The 19,295-nt window shown below is 40.7% G+C and overlaps 1 protein-coding gene across 1 annotated transcript in view; it reads left to right on the top strand.

The window, feature by feature from the left end:
* The window catches only part of BMPR1B (bone morphogenetic protein receptor type 1B), a 396,528-nt gene extending 383,264 nt beyond the window's left edge, over positions 1 to 13,264 (top strand). Inside the window, exons 10-12 of the mRNA XM_055313276.1 lie at positions 3,817 to 3,992; positions 7,618 to 7,748; positions 9,296 to 13,264. Coding sequence (XP_055169251.1) covers positions 3,817 to 3,992; positions 7,618 to 7,748; positions 9,296 to 9,421 — 433 coding nt within the window. The 3' untranslated portion in view covers positions 9,422 to 13,264. The remainder of the gene's footprint in view (positions 1 to 3,816; positions 3,993 to 7,617; positions 7,749 to 9,295) is intronic.
* The last annotated feature ends 6,031 nt before the right edge of the window (positions 13,265 to 19,295 follow it).

Here is a 19,295-nt window from a genome sequence, read left to right as displayed (position 1 = left end):
GTATTAATTATATAAGTATAAGTAGGTAAAAATACTACCCCCGGAATTTGCTAAATACAGTTTTTCAGTCTTGAGCCCTTTGCATCCAATATTTCCAACCCTTATCCAAGGGAGGGAATGAGAGAGATATGTTTTCTCTATGGTCAGTGTGCCACCCATGTTTTTGATGTGTTTTCAGTTCTCCTTGGTAGAAACCCATCTTCTCTATAATTTTGCCCACTTTCTTTAGATGTCTCTTGCTCTTAGAGCCTTATGCCACCAATCTATCCCTTAGCCTTTGAAATGTGCATTTTTCTTGTTCCTGTTCCTGCTGGGTTCTTCTATATAATAACATTTTTAATTAAAATATATATACATAAAAGTACAAAAGATAATAAGGCACTCATGTAACAGTTATAATGTGAGCAAAGTTAACAATTTGCTTTATTTTTATCTGGTCTTTTTGTTGTTGTTGAAGAAATATGATGTTGAGGATAGCCTTTTGCCTTCTCCTCCCTATTTTATTCCCCTTTATCCCTCCCAGAAGTAACCAGCATCCTGAAGTTGATATTTATCTTTGCTCTATGTGATTTTATGGTTTGATTGCATGTTTGTGTAGCCACTACAGCAGAGAGGGTTATTTTGTGCATTTGGAGTTCATTTTCTGACTCTGCCCTCCTTGTGCAAACTTGGTCTTATAAACCTTGTTTCTTATTCTCTGGTCCCTTCATGGAAAAGAAAGCAAGGGAAAGCTGAAGGCGCCCTGACCTTTCCTGCCTTCTTCTTCCTCCTTGACCCTTTCCTTTGGTGACTTTATACCCTATTCTTACATGCTCTGCACCATCGGGCTCTACTTACAGCCTCTTTTTTCTTCCTTTATTCTCGGTGCCCCAGTGTTCAGTATCTCCGGCTTCTATTTTTGCTCTTGGAGATTAACAGGCTCAGTTTTTCTCTGTCCTAATTTGGAAACAGGTAAGATAATGTTACTGAAAACCTGAGAGAGAAATGCAGTTTAATTACTTTCCAGTATAGAAACACTCCTGAGAGAAGAGGAGATGGAATGAGCCATATGTCTTGGCGAATCTTACCCTTTCTAGTATCAGATATGAAGTACTTATAATTAGCATTTGTCATCTAAATGTAGTGCTGGAGGCATTTGCCATTAGGGTAATAGCAATCTTTTACACAATTAATTTGCTTAACAAAATTCTATTTAACCTCTTAGATACTGGTAATATCTCATTTTATGGTCTGTATGCAACAGAGATTTTTGTATTTCTCCTCCACACATTCATAGCAAAGTTTGCTGTAAACAGATCTTTTCTTTCTTTCACATAAATTATTTTATTTACTTACCATGTGAGATGGATTGGGATGGCACTACTCAGGCCTGTAACAAATGATCATAGCAGATATTCAGGGCTCAAGGAGTTTACACTTTTGGTGGGAAGACATATTTATTCAGATCCTCTGGGGGGAGGATATTTATTCACATACTACTAGGGAAACACTGAGGGTGAGGAGAGGAAGGTAGAGGAGGGATAGCGGTACCAAATTTCCATGGCCTATATAAGGAACTACTTTGGGGGGAATGTGATAGACCAACTAAATTCTTGATTGTATGTTTGTCCAGTGTTTGAGGGAATGAGAGTTTAGAGATGAACTCTATCTAGTTTGGCCATCACAAATCTGAATTTTGCCTTCAGGTAACAATTACATTTCTGTTTCCAACAGATGTTTCCATGTCACACATTTTATTAACCCTACCTGACCTTCTAAATCCAAATAAAGCACAAACGAGCTAAGAATAAGAATGGGACAGAATCACCTAAAATCTTTATCAGGTGTGATCAGAGTATATCTTTGGCCTAAATACACTCTTGAGGCCGCATGCTGAGACTATACTTGGTTTCCTTTCCCAGTCCATGTTCTGGAATATAACTTAGGTCCTCTACCAGTTTCTTTTCCATTTGCAAGCCCCGTGTTTGTTTCTTGGCATGGAACCCAGAATTCTCTACCCAGGCCTACCGTTGTCTTTTTCTAACGCTTCAGCTGTAAATAATAACACATGAAATACCTTACTCTGCTCACAGAAGAAGTGTCATTATAATGAAAAGTGGAATTTTTCTGGCATCTTTTAAACCTGATAGTTTCCATTTTATCATTAAGCTGCCTCTTGGCTCACTTTCTTCCCTTATCATTTACTATTTAGGTATGCAAATGACATTTTTCTATTGTATTGTACTGGTAAATACTACGAATTCACATTTTTCTAGAAAATGAGCCTCTCAGAGCCCAGAACATTAGGCCTACATTTACAGATTAAGGCTTATTTATCAATTTATTTTCATTTTTAGAAATTTATACTTTTAAGTTTTAGTAAAAATAAATAAATTAATAAATAAATAAAACAGACTTCTTCAGAGTAGTTGGTCCTGGAGGATCCTGAGGGGCCTAATAAGAATACTGGTGTCCCATCTGTTGCAGTGGCTCTAGATTGAGGGTTTTAGCTGCAAATGAATTTAAAATGGTTCTAAGAATGAAGCGTTCCATCTTTTAGTAAATGTTAGCAGTTTAAAGATCTGCAGAGAGACAGCTTGCCATCCTTTAAATTTTCCCAAGTGACACTACATCTTTTATGCTTCAGAAACTAGAAATTGAGGCAATAAGATCAAACACAGAGATTCTGTTCAAAAGCCAGTAGTGTTTAGGAAAGTTTGGTATTGTCTGTGACACAGCCTGATAAATGTGCTGTCTGATATATTTTCCCTTCTTCGTTGAGGGGAAATAATGTGTAAATGCTTGAGAGTCCAGGGAGTGTGATGCAAAGAAAAAAAATTCTTGGGAATCAGGAGCTAGCGAGGTTCTTCCATAGTTCCCCACAAACTTTGGTTAATAATGACTTTTTGTCCCTTTTCTGTTTGATAGTTTCTTCATCAAAACTGGGACTTACTGCTCTTTTTAGTACCACTAGCTTCTCTTGTGGTAGTTCTAGTGAAACCTCCAATAGAGGCTCCACGTTGTGCTGGCAGCAATTTTACACACAGCATCTTGTTTAATTGTCAACCTATTAAGCGACAGTAGCTCCACTACATCAGCATCTCTGGGCAGATCTCTGGTTGCAGCTGCCTGTGCAGAGGCATGGCTCCCCAGGGGCCACACTGCACATTGAGGCCCTCCTGTCACGGACATTCTCCCAGGAGATGGAGAATAATAAATGGATCATGTTCTGAAACTTTCATGTAGCTGCTGGGATTATTTTCAGTTATTCCCTTTGTCCTCTTATTAAATAATACATGTTATGTGGTGGATGAAATAAATGGTGCTCAGAGAAAGCTTTGTTATAGATCCTACTTATTGAAATAAAACATTTTCCTCTCTTTGTTGGCCCTCTTTTCCCCCCATTGTTTGAACTTGCTCGTACATCAAAAAAAAAAAAAAAAAAAAAAACCTGCAACACTTGATTTAAAAAATACCATCTCAAACAAACCACCTTGGCATATCCTCATGCCAGTTTTAAGAGCCAAGCTATTGAAATGTGAAGGGGAAGAAGGTGTTTCATAGACATTTAATAGGTACCTAGCAATGATTTAGAGTTTACGGTTGATCCAGTGTCAATGCAGCCTTGTATGTTGCAGAGTCACTTTGCCCTCTTCCCTGGGTTTTTTACCCGTGCATACGTAATGTAACTGTTGGCAAGAGATATTTTGCAGGGAGATGTTATTCCCTGAAAAAATATCCCTTCCTCCCTTTACCTAAAACCCTGGCTCGGAAATCACTTCGATTTGTCGTGTGTTGAACCTTTTCATTGCCTATAGTGCTTTGCTTTTTCCGCAGTGATACAAATGAAGTTGACATACCACCCAACACCCGAGTTGGCACCAAACGCTATATGCCTCCGGAAGTGTTGGATGAGAGCTTAAACAGAAATCACTTTCAGTCTTACATTATGGCCGACATGTATAGTTTTGGACTCATCCTCTGGGAGGTCGCTAGGAGATGTGTATCCGGAGGTAAGTAACCATGATACTGTGGGATCTACTACAGATCCTTGCTTCCTGATCAGAAATCAGTGTCCACAACATCAGATTTTCTTTTATTTTCTACCTTATTTCTGTTGATGCAACCACAGTCCTCCCAGGAAACAGTATTTAACAACTTAGAATTATCTTTGCTTCCTTCTGGCTGCTTCTCACCAACCTGCTGGGCCCTATCCCCAGCTCTGATGCCCCACTCACTGTGGCTTCCTCTCTGCAGATTAAGATAGAGCCAGAATTGTGGGGTGAGATACCCATTCTTTACCCTGTGCTCCACTTGACTTTCTGTATTTCTTCTTCACAAGTAGTTTGAAAACATCAGGTTTTTTTTTTTTTTTTCAAAAGGAAATGAAAGCATCAAGAATATTACCACTGGTCATGATAATTTTCTTGCAAACAAGGATTTCCTAGTAAGACTACATCAGAAGATATTAAATATTCAGAGGCATTATTATTGCTCATAGTATTTGTTTACTGCTGCATCATCTGTCTTTAAATAGATTCCAACAGTTTTTAGGTGAGAAGCTGAATCTTAGGCCTTCAGCGTCAAGTATCCTGTTTATGGTTATACTCATGGCTGTGCTTGGCTAGAACCCACACTGCTGCTGCTGCTGTTTATAATGGCCAGTTTAAACTCACTTTTGTGAAATATTGAGCTTGCCCAAGGTTCTGAAAGCTTAGCGACTGCATTCTTGGACCTGCCATTTATTATCCATGAACCTCTGACAAGTTACTCAGCTTTGTTCTAATTCTTAAGAAGAGGTGGATTAAAGGGAATTAAAACTTCCTGGTACATAAATAGCATTCAGTATATCTTAGCTCTTAAAATTTTCATTTTGGTTGGTAGAGGCTTAACTTATATTTAGATTCATACTTATATAGGGAGGAGAGACAGTTAATCAACAGGAATTTATACTCAGATCATGCTGCAATGACACAATGCCTTCTAATCACTTGGGGAACTCTGAGCCTATTCTAAGCTTAATTTAAAATAGAACACATTTCCTCTAAAGTGAGAGAACTCCAAAAGGAAAGTTAACATGAGAAATGTTTCCTAACCAGATAGCGAATAAATCTTCCATCATCTGTGAAGAAGAAAAGAGCTAACCAAGATATAAATTAACTAATTGTGCCTTGATTCATGTTTTGTCAAGAGGGAATGAGCCTAGTTTTGAATAATATGCTCACTTACACTCATGATAAGTGTATAGCAGTTGAAGGAGTGGTGGAGTGCAAGATTACTTTTCTAATTATGTTTTCCCGAACATCTAAAGCAAATAGGGCCACAAGATACCTATATTTGGAAGCCTGCAGGTCAGAATACAGGAGAAATTATTCTTCGCTCAAAAGCAAGCCAACCTCAGACACACACACACACACACACAGACACACACACACACACACACACAGGATTTGAGAGGTACTAAGGTGTTGCCTTATCTCCTTATGAGATTGGTATGTGTTTGTCAGAGATGTTAGAGTCCCAGCTCTGCCCCATACCAACTGTATGGCCTTGGACAAGTGAGTGAATTCCTCAGAACAAGGTTTTCTCATCTGGATAACATGGATAATAATGCTGTCTCAGAAACATGTTTATAAGAATTTAGTAAGATAAGTTGTACAGCATACTTACCGCCTTGCCTGGTATGCACCAGGCTCCTAACAAGCAAGTTTGGTTTCTCTTTCCAGAAAGACAAAACACACAAAATTCTATTCTCCAACACATTCCTTTATGAAGATGTTGGAAGTTTTGGGTTTGTCTTTCTAGTCTAGGTACTTTTGGATGAAGTAGTTACATCTGGATGTAGATCTTCTAAACTTTGAAGAAAAAAGAAAAAAGGATTCCTGAGGTTTCAGACAAAAATTAAATGGCAGCCACTATGGGAATTTTGATAACTTAATGCATAATAAGGAGAAAGAAGTAAGGTCTATAGTTTAATGATAGATTTTGATTAATTCAGAACTTTATGTGATTGGCTCTGTGTCTGTTGTAATGTATACACCCACCCCCCCATGATATATCAATTTAGCCAGGTAATGGCACCAACAGTAGGCACTGAGGAAAATATGAGAGGAATAAATTAGACATAGTCCTTGCTCTCCAGGTGTCTCCAGAGCTGTTGTCTTAAGAATTAGAAAGGGAGGAAGAACTCAAATGAAGTGAGCATCCCCCATGGGTTAGGCCCTGTGCCTTTAGTATCTCCTATAGAATCGGTACACAATGGAAGGAACTATTAACGTAGATACATATAATTATGCCCTGTGGTCTCATGAGAGAACAATGGTGAGTGGGAATGGTCTGAAGAAACTTTTCAGCCTTCTGGTCCTTTATATATGGGATTGAGTTTGCAAGAAAGGGTGTAATACAGACTCCAGATTTTGTCAGAGTAAACCCCAGCAAATTTAATGATGCGCTGGATAAAATCTGCCAACTTGGTAGTATCATCTTGTTCAGATAAGAAGCAATAACATTTCTATAATAGATGATTTTGGATAGGGAAGAAACCTGCTCCAGAGAGATTGTTCAGAGTGGCATTCTATTAGGACAGATGCAGCTTATAATTATTGTGAGGAATAAATCAGATAGGGTTGCAAAGAAGATCTAAGCAGGCTACTTTTCCAAAGGACAAAAGGAATAAGGTAGAATAGATACTAGGGAAAATGAGATGGAGTTTGTCATGATAAGGGCCATTTTCCTAAGATGACATAGACTTGTATCTCTTAACCTTTCTTTCAACAATACCTATTTTTGGGGGGGCGGGGGGGATGCCTGTGTGGTTTAGCTGTTGAGCGTCTGCCTTCGGCTCAGGGTGTGACCTGGGGTCCCGGGATCGAGTCCCACATCGGGGTCCCTGCATGGAACCTGCTTCTCCCCCTGCCTGTGTCTCTGCCTCTCTGTGTCTCTCATGATTAAATAAATAAAATCTTTTTTTAAAAAACCTATTTTTCTAATAATAATGTATTATTTGTAGAAAGTTTGGTGAAATACAGAAAATTTAATGAAGAAAATGGTAAAAGTCAGACAGCTCTTGCACCTAAAAAAATCATAGTTAATATTTTTAGGTGTGTAAAATTTTTAAAATTTTAAATGTGGAAAGATGCATTCTTATGATTAAGCAGGAAAAAATGTAAATCTCACATTTTGTTCAAGTAGGATACACTGCCAAATTTATTATGAGATTCATAATCTCATATTGCAGTAATAGAAACAGTCACATATTATGCAGTATGAGTTTGGGATGTGTCTGCCAAATTTGCATTGAGATTTAATGTAGATTTTTTTTTTAATTTGGCATACAACACGTTTTATAAAATTGGAAATAAATTTGAGATACTTGTTTTACTTAGCTTTGGGAAATTAGAAAAAAAGGTTTGAAAACCTGTAATAATATGTTTCATCAGGTTTTCTATTTATATTTTTAATTAGATTAAGTGACATTTGGGCACATTTTTTTTTCAAGACTTTATTTTGCATTTCTTAGCCTGAGCTTGAGTACTGATAGAACTTTTCTTTGAGAATAGTTTGTGTATTAGACTTTTATTTCCACCTCACAGAAAATATCGATAGTAATAATAATTTAAAAACAACCCCTATTTTCAGGTATAGTCGAAGAATACCAGCTTCCCTATCATGACCTAGTTCCCAGTGATCCTTCTTATGAGGACATGAGAGAGATCGTTTGCATCAAAAAGCTACGTCCCTCGTTCCCCAACCGATGGAGTAGTGATGAGGTAAGCTTTGACCTAACCATGTGGCTATGGCCAATTTCTAAACAGACTTTACGCTCTTTGCCAAGATTCCAGATATTCATTACAGTAATCCTCCTCCTTTGTTTTGATGGTGGTGGTAATGGAGCTTCCCTGCAGTCGTTGATATGGTGCTAAGTGTAATATGTTAATTTGTCTCTTCCTTTTTTCCAATTTGAGTTTGCTACTTCTAAAGTATACTGGGTGGGTTACCACTTAGCCTGTACAATAGGTAACACTGTTTCATTTATTTGTGATGTCCTGACGTTTGCATAAAGGATATTATTTCTCTGTGTGTGTCTTTAAAGCATCGTGAATTTTCTCCATGACAGACCAGCATCCAACATTCTCTCATCTCGATGAGAGAAAAGATAGGCATCTGCAGAATCCAGTTTTCTTTACATAGAAGGGAGAGAGGTATAGTTGAGCTGCCTGACTGTGCCATGGATCTTTGTGAATAGGGATGATGGGATGTGCTTTGAAGAAATCCATATTCAGCCTGGCTCTAAGGGTACAGGGGTGAAACCTAAACTGAAAAGGGGCTGCTCAGAAGGAAGAAATGAGTTGGGGCGGGGGGCTTACCTTTCTTGTCTCATCTCCACCTCCGCATCCTGCCCGTCCATCCTCCAACCTTGCAAACTCATCAAGTCCTGGAGGGCTCTGGCATGCTGGGACATTCAGAAATGAATTTGAAGCGTCCCAGGATAAAAAAACAAACCCCCCAAAACCCACCTCATCAAACATGTGCCAGAGCCAATGCAAACAAGTGGAAAGAGCACCGTTGATAAGCTAATTCTTTAATGTTAAATGCATTTAAAAATAACCTTTGGTTCATTGGTTTTGTGTCTCGTTAACTAAAATGCTAAATAATGCATATGTTTTCCAATGAGCTATGCAGAAAACTTTGTGAGATGCTGGAATTCTATTATTTTGAAGGTGGTTATGGGCATTGGTATTACTCAGAATCCCTTCACTGAGGATTTCTAATGAAGTGAAATTGTGCTCTTCCACAGGAAGACCAATAATTGATGTAGCACAGGAGAACACAGGAGAAAGTTTTAGCGAGGCTGTGCACAGGTCATTAATCTTGTTAAATGGTACGGTGCGATGCTATTATTGTAGAAGACAGCTGTGATTTAGGAATAACCATGTTTGTTTGAATAGTATGGAATTAGATAAAAGATTTAAGCTTATCAAATGTTATAAACAATGTAGGAGTGTGGAGTGGAATACAGACTCCCTGGGTATTTTTGTATTTGTTTAATACCGACTTCAAAGACACTCTTCTGCAATCAGCAAAAGCCACCTGCTTGCTACTGTCATAAGGAAGACATGAAAATCTGTTTTAGTCATTTAGGATTTGCATTAAAAAAGAATTTTTATGGAATTTTATCTGCATGGTTTTAGGAGTCTCTTTTAAAAATATATTCGAACTTCAGAGATCCCATGCTAGCAGCCATGTATCTCCAGCAGCAACCGTGTAGATAATCCATTTCTCTAGTGTAACTCTGTTTTCCATTCCCTTCCCACAGTGTCTGAGGCAGATGGGAAAACTCATGATGGAATGCTGGGCTCACAATCCTGCATCAAGACTGACAGCCCTGCGTGTTAAGAAAACACTAGCCAAGATGTCCGAGTCCCAGGACATTAAACTCTAATGTGAGGGGAAGAAACACGCATCTCTGGAGAAAGCCAGTAGATACTCTCCTGTTTGTGGGCAGAGCAAAAGATGTTCCAGAAGCATCCACAGTATAAGCCTTGAATACCATCCTGCTTCCTAGTGGGTTCAGCCTCACCTCTCAGGGAGCAGCTTGGACAAAGAGAAGTTTCCAGAGACACGTTCTCATCGTGTCTGTCTGTAGGAGGGAGGAAACGCTTGGGTAACTTGTTCGTGATATATGATGCATGTTGCTTTCTAAGAAAGCCCTGTATTTTGGGATTGCCTTTTTTTTTTTTCCAAAAGATACTTTAATTTTGCCAAAATAGAACAAATAATGTAGATGTTTTAAGGTTTATACTATTATAGTTTAAATGATGACAACAAAAGTTCTTTCCAGAAATTCTGCTGGAAGGTAAATTTTAAAATATCTTTTTCCATTAGCAAAATTTTGTTGCACTCTGCAAACCAAAAGACAGTCTGTGAAGTTGGAGCACACAGAGTGGAACTCATCTGAGAGTCTCCCCGCTTCTGCCTCCCCAGACCACTTTGGCCAGCCCTGCATTTAGGGGCCGCCACAGCAATGTGAATGCACCTGGGTACAAATACCACCTGTTTGGGATCACATTTTGGGATTCCTTCAGGTAACCTTTTGTAGCTTCAGGCGATATGGAACAAATGAAGGTTTTATGTGGCTCTGTTAGAAGTAGTAAGTGTCGATGGTATTCTTCAGAACCACTTTGTGTTTCTGATTCTTTTAAGGCATTTCTGTCATGGTGAAATTCTTTCCTTTTCATTAAACACAGACAAAGGTGTTTTTATGTGCGGAGAATTGACCCATGCATGTTTTTGATCTCTCAAATGAAAGGATCAATAGTAAATAAAATTGCCATCAGTTGTGTTGAAAACAAGGCCCTTTAAAATAGAGATCATTTGCTCCTGTGTCGTAAGAAAAATGGCAATAGGATAGAGGATGAAGTTAGGGGTGCAAATGGCCTGTTTCTTATATATACAGAAGAGCCAGTCTCAGAAGCACTGAGGAGAAGGTAGGCATACCTTATTTTGTATAGATAAGGACAGTTTCTTCTGGTAATTGTCTGTCTCTTTTGTGTCTGAGTGAAGAGGAGAGAAAGCATGCCAGGTTAATTTAACTAAATTTTAATTTGAAAATATAAGTATAACCTCCAGGTGGGACAGCAGAAGGAGCTAGTGGAGGCCACAAAATCTTATGGCTGCTGTGATTTATTATTCTAAAATAGATATGGATGGAGCATGTACATCTTAAATGATAATTTCACATCTTAGAGGAGTGCTGACTCAATTTAGTTTATTCTCGTGATGTTCAGTTCACTTTTTAATTTATTTATTTTTTTCTTCTCTGTGGCACTTGTGCAAAACATCTCCTCACCTATCCAATTCTGTGGGGTTTTAACTTTGAGAAACGTGAGTCAAATCATTGACAGAGCCAATATTCCTTAGCAACAGGAACATAAAGCTCAAGATTGTGCACACCCCTCTCAACTGTATTCATTATATTTCCTTACTTTATTTCTTCTGTTTCTTAGTAATTCTGTAGTGTTTAGAAAGAATTGGGAATTACTTCTCCTTGGTCTTTTTAAAAACGACGTTCCTTCCAGAATACTCCAGGGGGCGGTGTTTTATAACACATTTGCACCACTTGGTGCCTGAAGGATGAAGGGGTTTTGAAAATACGACAGCTGAAAAATGAGAAAATATTCTCCTTATTTCTGAAGGAGGCTTGCAGCTGGTGACTTGTTCATCCTGAAAACATCTTAGAGCACAGAATGGCTGTGAGCTGTGTGCACGGTTTGGGAGAACAGAAGGAGAACCGATGTTGTCCATTCTAAGCATTTACTTCCTAGTGCTTCATAGCTCTATTTTTTGTTTGTAACAAAGAAAGATTTTTTCTCAACCCTTGAAAAAGGAACAAAATATCTGTTTTTCAAAGATCAAAAACAGCTGTTTTCAAATATACCTGTAATCAGAACACTGCAGATTTTTCTTAACCCTTGAAAAGGAACAAAATTTCTGTTTTTCAAAGATCAAAAACAGGTGTTTCCAAATATACCCGTAATCAAATCACCTGAAAAGCAGTGTAAACAAACGTTCCTTTCCCTTGTGTCCAATGGTATTCTCTGTGATAGCTTAGCAGGGAATATGTGTGTAGAACCACGTGTGATAATCACCTGAGCCATGGACAGAAGTTTCAGTGCCTCTAATTAGATAATCTACAAACAAATGAGTAAACTTAGACACCAGTTAAGTGGGAACGTGTTTGTGTTCCTTGGTTTTCCCTAAATTTAAGAGAGGTTGGGCTTGCTTACCACTTTGATAAAAATTTGTGTTCTTTTTAGTACATTTTTATGTAGAGATAACTTCAAATCAGAATATCTTGTGGGGAGGTGATGATTTGAAAATAAGCTAGAGTTTTAGAGAGGTGTTGGTTCCAATGAAGGAAGAATGGGAAGAAATTAGTGTCCAAATTTCTTCTATATTTTTAGTTGTTTTGGAAAAATCTATAGCTTACTTTCTAATTCTCAATCTGATTTACCATGAACATTTAGAAATCATTCTTGAGATATTAAAAAAGATCCACCTAGTTATTAGTCTTTCAATGAGGTAGAAATTTATTTATGAGTAGAGTTTTCTCTGTATTTTACCCAAATCCTCCTTACATAAGGAATACTAAACTGCTTTTAAAAGATACGACCTACTCACTTCCAAATAATCCTTGTCGGTTTTTAAATTTTTAGTAGCTCAGAAGTGAATTTTAATTTTTTGTTTTGTCTTTCAATAGGATTAGGGGGAACCTGGAAGTTAATGTAGTCAGTCAATGGCTTCCTTTCAGGACTATTTCCAAGACTTAAGATTTTCTCCTAATCACTCCCTCCCGTTCAAGGGAATCCGAGAATATCAGTCGTCAGCTAATACAAGTTGTGTCTGCTAAGATGTTCAGGTCTATAGTTTATGTATGTGTGTATATATTATATAAGTATATATGTATATATAAATATTATGTTCAGTTTGGGGTCTGGCACAACTCCATTATGTGGATTAGAGATAAACTATTATGGATGATAAAGTACTAAATGAAACATAATATTTATTTATGAAAGTGTGTAGTTGGTTAAGTCACAAGTGACAGTGCTATGAACCTTGTGTGTGAGGAGACAGGCCTCTGACCTCCCACACAGCACCGTTCAGAGGTCACTCGTGACCGTTCTTTTTACTCTTAAAACATAAAGCTTCTTAGAAAACATGCCGAGATTTTATTTACAGGGAACCCTTCGACACATTTCGATTGTTGTGTGGTCCGGTATAGGAAATACTGAAGAATGACAGAATTTCATGCTCCTAAGAGTCATGCATATTCATTCGAAGTGACGGTGTTTTATGTTGTTGCTCTGTTCTGGTTCTTCTGTTTGTGAGCGAAAAGGCACTGAAAGGAGCCTAATTTTTAAACTTGAATAGTCCTGGAGTTGTATCTCCATAGAAAACCCAGTCACATAGCAGTGGGAATGAAAGAAGTGGTATCAGAAGTGATTTAATTTAGCAATTATGATTCCTCTTGTAAAACAAAACAAAAAAACAATGCCATATTTTTTTGGAGAAAAGTTGGCAATATATAAGGGATTTTTTTTTTTGGTCTGTCTATTTCAAAAGAAGATTCATTTGTGTTCTTTTGGGGAACCAGTGCCTTATTGAATTTGTATATACTGTAATTATTCAGGACTAGGGAACAAACAATTGTATTTGTTACAAATTGTATATGGCTTTGTTTTAACATTCCCCGAAATAAAATGGTTTCTTTCTCCCCCTGGAAAGAACATGTCTGTTATCTTATAGTAGCGCCTTTTTCCCCGCCGTTGAAAATCTCCCATTTGTAACCGGCAGGAAGGCAGCCATGAAAGGGAGCGGTACAGGTAAGTTTGTATGTTTGGTGGTGGGAGAGCACGAGAAATAGCCTGGTGGCTTCTCATTTCGCCGTAGTTAGGAGGCACAGCTGTCTTGAGAGTGAGAGGAAAGGCAGGGAAGTCAGTGGTCTGAGAGAAGGGAGACAGAGGGTTGTGGGTGGTGCCGAGGGCCTGGTTTGCTGATGAGACCAACTGTGTGGCCATGAGTATGGCCTGTGTGGAGCCTCTCTCATCCCCTCAGTTATGTGACAGTAGGCCAATGTACGCCTCTCAAAGACTCCATTTATATCCCTAGATGGTGAGAATAATGTCAACATCTGAGGCATGGAAAGCCTCTGAAGACGAAATAATCCATCCATCCCGCATGAAGTCAGCACTCCGCTGCTCCTAAAGATTAGCTCTTAGTACAAAGTCATAGGGCCACCTTTCTGTCAGCTCCCAAAATGTAGGCATCAAGACCGTCCCAGATGGATTCATTCAGGGTTGAGGGTTTTCAGGCCTGTGCAGCAATGGATCATGCAAAACACAGCTCACCATCATCTGGGAGATGGCTGACATAGCCCAGAGTCGGGTAGGGATTGAAGTGAAGGCAGCTGGTGGGTTGAAAGAAATTGGGTCTAAGCACAAAGAGCCCTGCTGGGGTTGACTGAGAAGGGGGCTGTAGCCCGCATCATGCTTTGGAGGTGGGGGTGGAGCAGGGAGGCTCAGGACAGGTGGGAGGGTGTGATCCCAGGAGGGAGGATTTCGGTAATGGATGAGATTATCCGTAATGGAAGAGGAACACAGAAGTCAGGGCTGCGGATCCATCTTTGTGGATCCTGGAGGTCCCAAGGAGGGTGGGATCCTAAAGAAAGGAACATGGCACGGCCAAGTTCTCTAGGGCTGCGGGGGAAATGGGGCAGTCTGTGAGGGCAGAGTAGAGACTGGGGCCCAGCAGGCCCGATGGGCCAAAACGCAAAGCAGTGGGTTTCACGCAAGGCCAGCGGTCTGGAAGCAGCAGGACGGTAGGAGAAAGACCCCGACTCTCCTCCCAGCTGTGAAGTGTGTGGGTATGGAGGACTGAGGCTATGCTGTTGCCCTGGAAACGGTGTCAAGAGAAAGCCCTCTGCCAAGGGTGAGGGGAAGTGTTAGGTGATCTCTTCAGGGAGTGTGAATCTTGGAAGGCAGGGTAAAAAGTTAAGTTGCGAGGAGATCTGTTGGAGACTGGATCAGGGAAGAGGAAACCCAGAATTGTTTGGGCACAGAGCGCCTAGAAAGGCTTGCATCTTAGTTCCCCGGGGACTCAGGAGTTGTCATGTGATTGGCTGTGTTTAGCCAGTTGCGCTTGTGCCAAGAGAACTCAACCCAGCACTGGGATTCAGATCAACTTGGCTCACATTCCATGGTTTTCACTTTCTCACTTCTATGGAAGTACACAGTCTGAGCACCATTTTCCCCCCTGAAATGGGATAAAAACACCCATCTCATAGGGCTCTAGGAGGAACAAATGAGATGAGTATGTGAAGGCCCCACTCCAAGCACACTGCAGGTGCTCCTAAATATTGCTTTTCCCTACTGATAATAGTTCAACAGGATATAAAGCTAGCGATGGTCGGAAGAAGTCACACTTTGCTGCAAGCACACTTCTTCTACCCTCCCTACGCCCCAGTTCTGTACGCTGTGGGTGTTCATAGGACTTCAAGGCAGATGGATAATACATCCCAGCTGAGGCGAACAGTCTTCTCTTGACACAGGTCATTTTCTAAGGTTTTTTTTTTTTTTTTTCTAGTCACAACAGTGACATAGAGATGACCCCATTCTCAGAAGGACTTTTGTTTCTGCAAAGTCATATCTACTCTAGGTTCTCATAATAATTCAGCTGCAGAGACCTCTGGGACTGAGGAACATTCTCTGCCTGGTGCCCTTATGATGGCAGAGAAGGCCGCACACAGCAGGAGGCCAGGCCTCAGAGCTCCCTAGTGGCTCCGACCCAGGTAGGGTCTCAGTGCCCGCACTGACCTGTTTGGAAACTCTTCTAGGTTTGACTTTCCCAAGAGAGATCCCAGCTACCAAAGCTCCAAAGTAGGGGTCAGTGGGTAGTAGGGGGGGAGTCTGTGCCACCCCGTGCTTTTTATGAAATACTGTTTGGTTCTTCAATTATATTTTCATCTTTTTTGATGAAGTTGAATTCTCTAGCCACAGGATCTGGTTTACGTATTGTCACCACTTCCCTAGAACTGACAAACATTTGTGGCCCTCACTTTAAGTCCGTCTGGAGTCACCTTCTCCCAGCCCTCAGGAGGGGGCGGTTTCTCAGCGTTGATATGATTGCTACCCACTCCTGTGGTCACACCGAGCAGGGGTGGGCAGGTTGCGGTCCATCCAAGGGCACTTCTCCAAGTAGTTGTCTCACTGCGGGAAGGGCCACCTTAAATTCTGCTTGGGTTTTGCAGTCCCTCTCCGCTGCACACTCGGGGCCTTCTGCCTACTCAACCTCCAGGAGTGACCAGGGGTCCTGTGCCAAGCTGAGCATGTGTGTGGTGGCATTTGCTATAGCTCTGGGCATGCAGGGTTACTGGGCTCACCTTTCATTTCCTCCCTATCAGTGCAGTGCTTTGCAAACTTCATTTAACAGCTAATCTCTCAGGGGCAGGGGCTCATATTCTTTTTATCCACAAGCTCCCAGGGGCCTTCTGATGCAGCTGTTCCGAGACTCTGGTTCTCCCCACTGACTGCTCATCACTATCACCTGGGGGCATTAAATGCTCGTAACAACCACACCCTGGATCTAGAAAATCAGAATCTCTGGGCCTGGGAGTCAGGCACTAATAGTTTCTAAGGCTACTTCCAGTGCACAGAGAGGCTTGAGAAGCTCCCATTCTAGACTCCGGTCCCCAGGAGAGGTTGTGATTTCCAGCCTTGCAGAATCCAAGAGCTTTTTTTGTGCTACTGAAGAGACACAGGGTGACTCTTCACACAGAGGAGTGTTTGTTATGAAGAAACAGAGGAGGGGGGCCCAGGTGGCTCAGTTGGTTAGGTGTCCGACTCTATCTCAGCTGAGGTCTTGATTTCAGGGTTGCGAGTTCAAGCCCCGAGTTGGGCTCCACACTGGGCGTAGAAAAGAAAGAGAAACAAAGGAGGCAACACTCTCTGTTGCTTATAAATATAATTTATTACCTGTTTAAAAATTCTTTCTTACATTTTGTACATGTTGGCTGACAGATTAAATGCAGGCAATTTACAAACCGAGGGACTGCAGGAAAAAATGGGGAGAGGCAGCAGGGAGAGAGAAGAGGCACACCCAGAGCTAGCATCCCTCACCTCCACCACACAGCGGCATGGCGGATGGGATGCCCGGAGAGCACTCCTCCGCCAGGAAATTTCTTGAAAAGGAATTGCATAGAAGATACAGCAAGAGGGAACTCCACAACAACAAAAGAAGTGTTCCGTATCTGAAAAGCCAAAGTTGTGTTGTCGTGTTTCAAAAAAGAAAAAAGTGACAAAGCACAAAATCTCAATCTGACATTTCTGCAGTTGAACTGTTCCAAAGGGAACAGCAGTGGATGACACAGGCTCTTCGACACCGACGCCTGGGGATCTCTCTCTGGCAAACATTACCTGTCTTCTTTAGAAGGAGCAAAGAGGAAGGTCACCAACTTGCTACAGCTCAACATTAAACTCAGTGAACACATCCAACACTGACATCCAACACACACACACACACAGTGATGATATTCCCTGCAATTGGGCTGAAATGCATTCTGTCTGGGGGGCGAGGGCTCCACCACCAATGGCAGGTCTAGCGAAGAGCGAAGGGGAGAATGCAAATCACTCGCTCAACTTGTTCTGACAGCCATCCTCTTTTCGCCCTAGGCCAGGAGGGGTACACATTTGAACTCATACCCCTATGATGGCATCACGTGAGACTTTAAGAATATAAAAAGGCAAAGGCATTTTCCACTGGCTGTTGATTTCTTGCTTTTTAAAGCTGTTCTAAGACAGGTTTGTTTTAACATGTAGAAGATAGCTCAGGTTGTGATTCCTGGATGTGGCCTCAACATACTGCCGAGGTTCACAGGTCAAGGGCTCATGGACTCCTAGGCTACTGCTCAGCGATCACCTGCCTACAGTTCAGATTCTGCACTCCAGAAATGAGGGTTCCCCCCCCTCCGGGTCAGTGCCATCGAGTTCAACAGCAGCTCTGATAGTGTCAATTCCAATAGATCTTTGGAATTGAAGGATGGCACATAGAATTTGAAGATATTTATAAGGGACCCCGAAGTCTCATGGTCTTCGGCAACTTCTAGTTTTGCCAAGGCACAAATCTGAAATGGCAAGTGAAGAGGCTGGTATACAGCAGCAAACTCTTTGCCTGGTGGGCAGCTGACTGTATTTTGGGGCAGCTTCCTTGTTTAATTCTCAACGACTGGTTGGCCACAGCTCTTGTGATGCTGTGCAGAGATTCCCAATTTGGGATTCTGGAAGAACTCTTCAATACCCGAGTCTCAGAACACAGCCAGCTGGGAAATGGCCTCTTAGGGTTGCATGGTTCTGGTCCCTTGTAGAGTTCCTGTTGGTTTGTCCTGGTGATGCCTCCCTCAACCACTCTGAAATAGGTCTAGGGGCATATATTACATTTGGTTGAGTTGAGATCATTAATATCCCACCAAAAATTGATACAGGGAGGAGACAAGCCTACTGGAAAAGTGGGGAGCTGTGAACTCTCTTGAAGACAGATTTTTTTTTTTTTTTTTTTTTAGAGGCTGGATTTCTGACAATGGGAGTGACCACAGGGCCAATTACTCTGATGGGTCGGGAAGTAAATTGTCAGTCCTAGCTCACAGGGAAAATGTATCCAGTGACCTACAATGTCATCTCCCTGCTTTTCAAAAGTAGCAGGTTTCAGGCATGAATTCTGGAAATACCTATGACTCCATTTGGCTAACTTGACCTATAGGGTCACAGGTCTACATTAACATTGGTTGCAATGTATTTATTCCCCTTATGCCTTATTCCATTAAAAAAAAAATCATTACAGATGCAAAGGAAATCTTTCAAAGTGATAATTACAGCCAGAGATTATACAAATAGGTTTCTTAGGGTAGAGAAACAGTACTTCATTGCACAGAGGCAAAGATCTAAAGATTTTAGTCAACATTAGCTCAGTAAGGTTAAAAGAAAAAAAAACAACTCACAAAAACAAAAACCCAGAGTGTAATAGTTGGTCCCATGAGGCACTCGGAAGGTAAAAAAATGTTTTATTACCTTGAGATAATTAATAATAAAAATATTTTCCTTATCGGATCTATAAAATCTAATGCTCATTGACCACTATCATCTTTACAAATAATTGGCTTTTAGCAACAACATTCTGAATCACAAAAGCTCGTCTATTCTCAAAGAAGATGGATAAAACCTAGTTTCATTTCAGCTGTTTGCATGGTCATCCTTTCCCTCATTGGCCTTGGACTTGCACTGAGGTCTCTGTGTGAAATGGGTAACTTGTCCAGAGCAACTGCTCAGCAAAAGCTAAAGCTCGCATTCAACTTGAAGACTGAAAATTCAACATGTAAACTTTTTCCACTTTCTTTACACTCGTTTTGCAGGTCCTTACATAGTTTTTATTTGCTTGGCCCCATGGGGGCAGACCTTATACTGGCAAAGGCTTGTGAATTCTGGGAAGTTAGTGATCACCTTTACTGGCTCCCTTCCTCACACGCTGCTGACAAAAATGGACCAAAAGCATAGCTGCTGTGGCCCTGACAGTGATACGCATGGGGATACTTAAGATGAGAGCCTTGTTTGCTCCTCTCCAGAAGTACAATGGATTCCACCATCTGAATGCTTACTTTGAATGCTGTATCTAACTTATAGGAGAAATAGCTTTTAAAAAATCACAAAATGTCTAATTTCCAGAGTGTCCTAAACTCAGACTCCATGACTTCTTCCTAAAGAATGGCT

The sequence above is a fragment of the Nyctereutes procyonoides genome, unplaced genomic scaffold (genome assembly GCF_905146905.1).
Source record: "Nyctereutes procyonoides isolate TBG_1078 unplaced genomic scaffold, NYPRO_anot_genome, whole genome shotgun sequence".
NCBI lineage: Eukaryota > Metazoa > Chordata > Mammalia > Carnivora > Canidae > Nyctereutes > Nyctereutes procyonoides.
The sequence above is the reverse complement of the archived record's forward strand: the minus strand, read 5'-3'. Positions and strand labels throughout refer to the sequence as shown.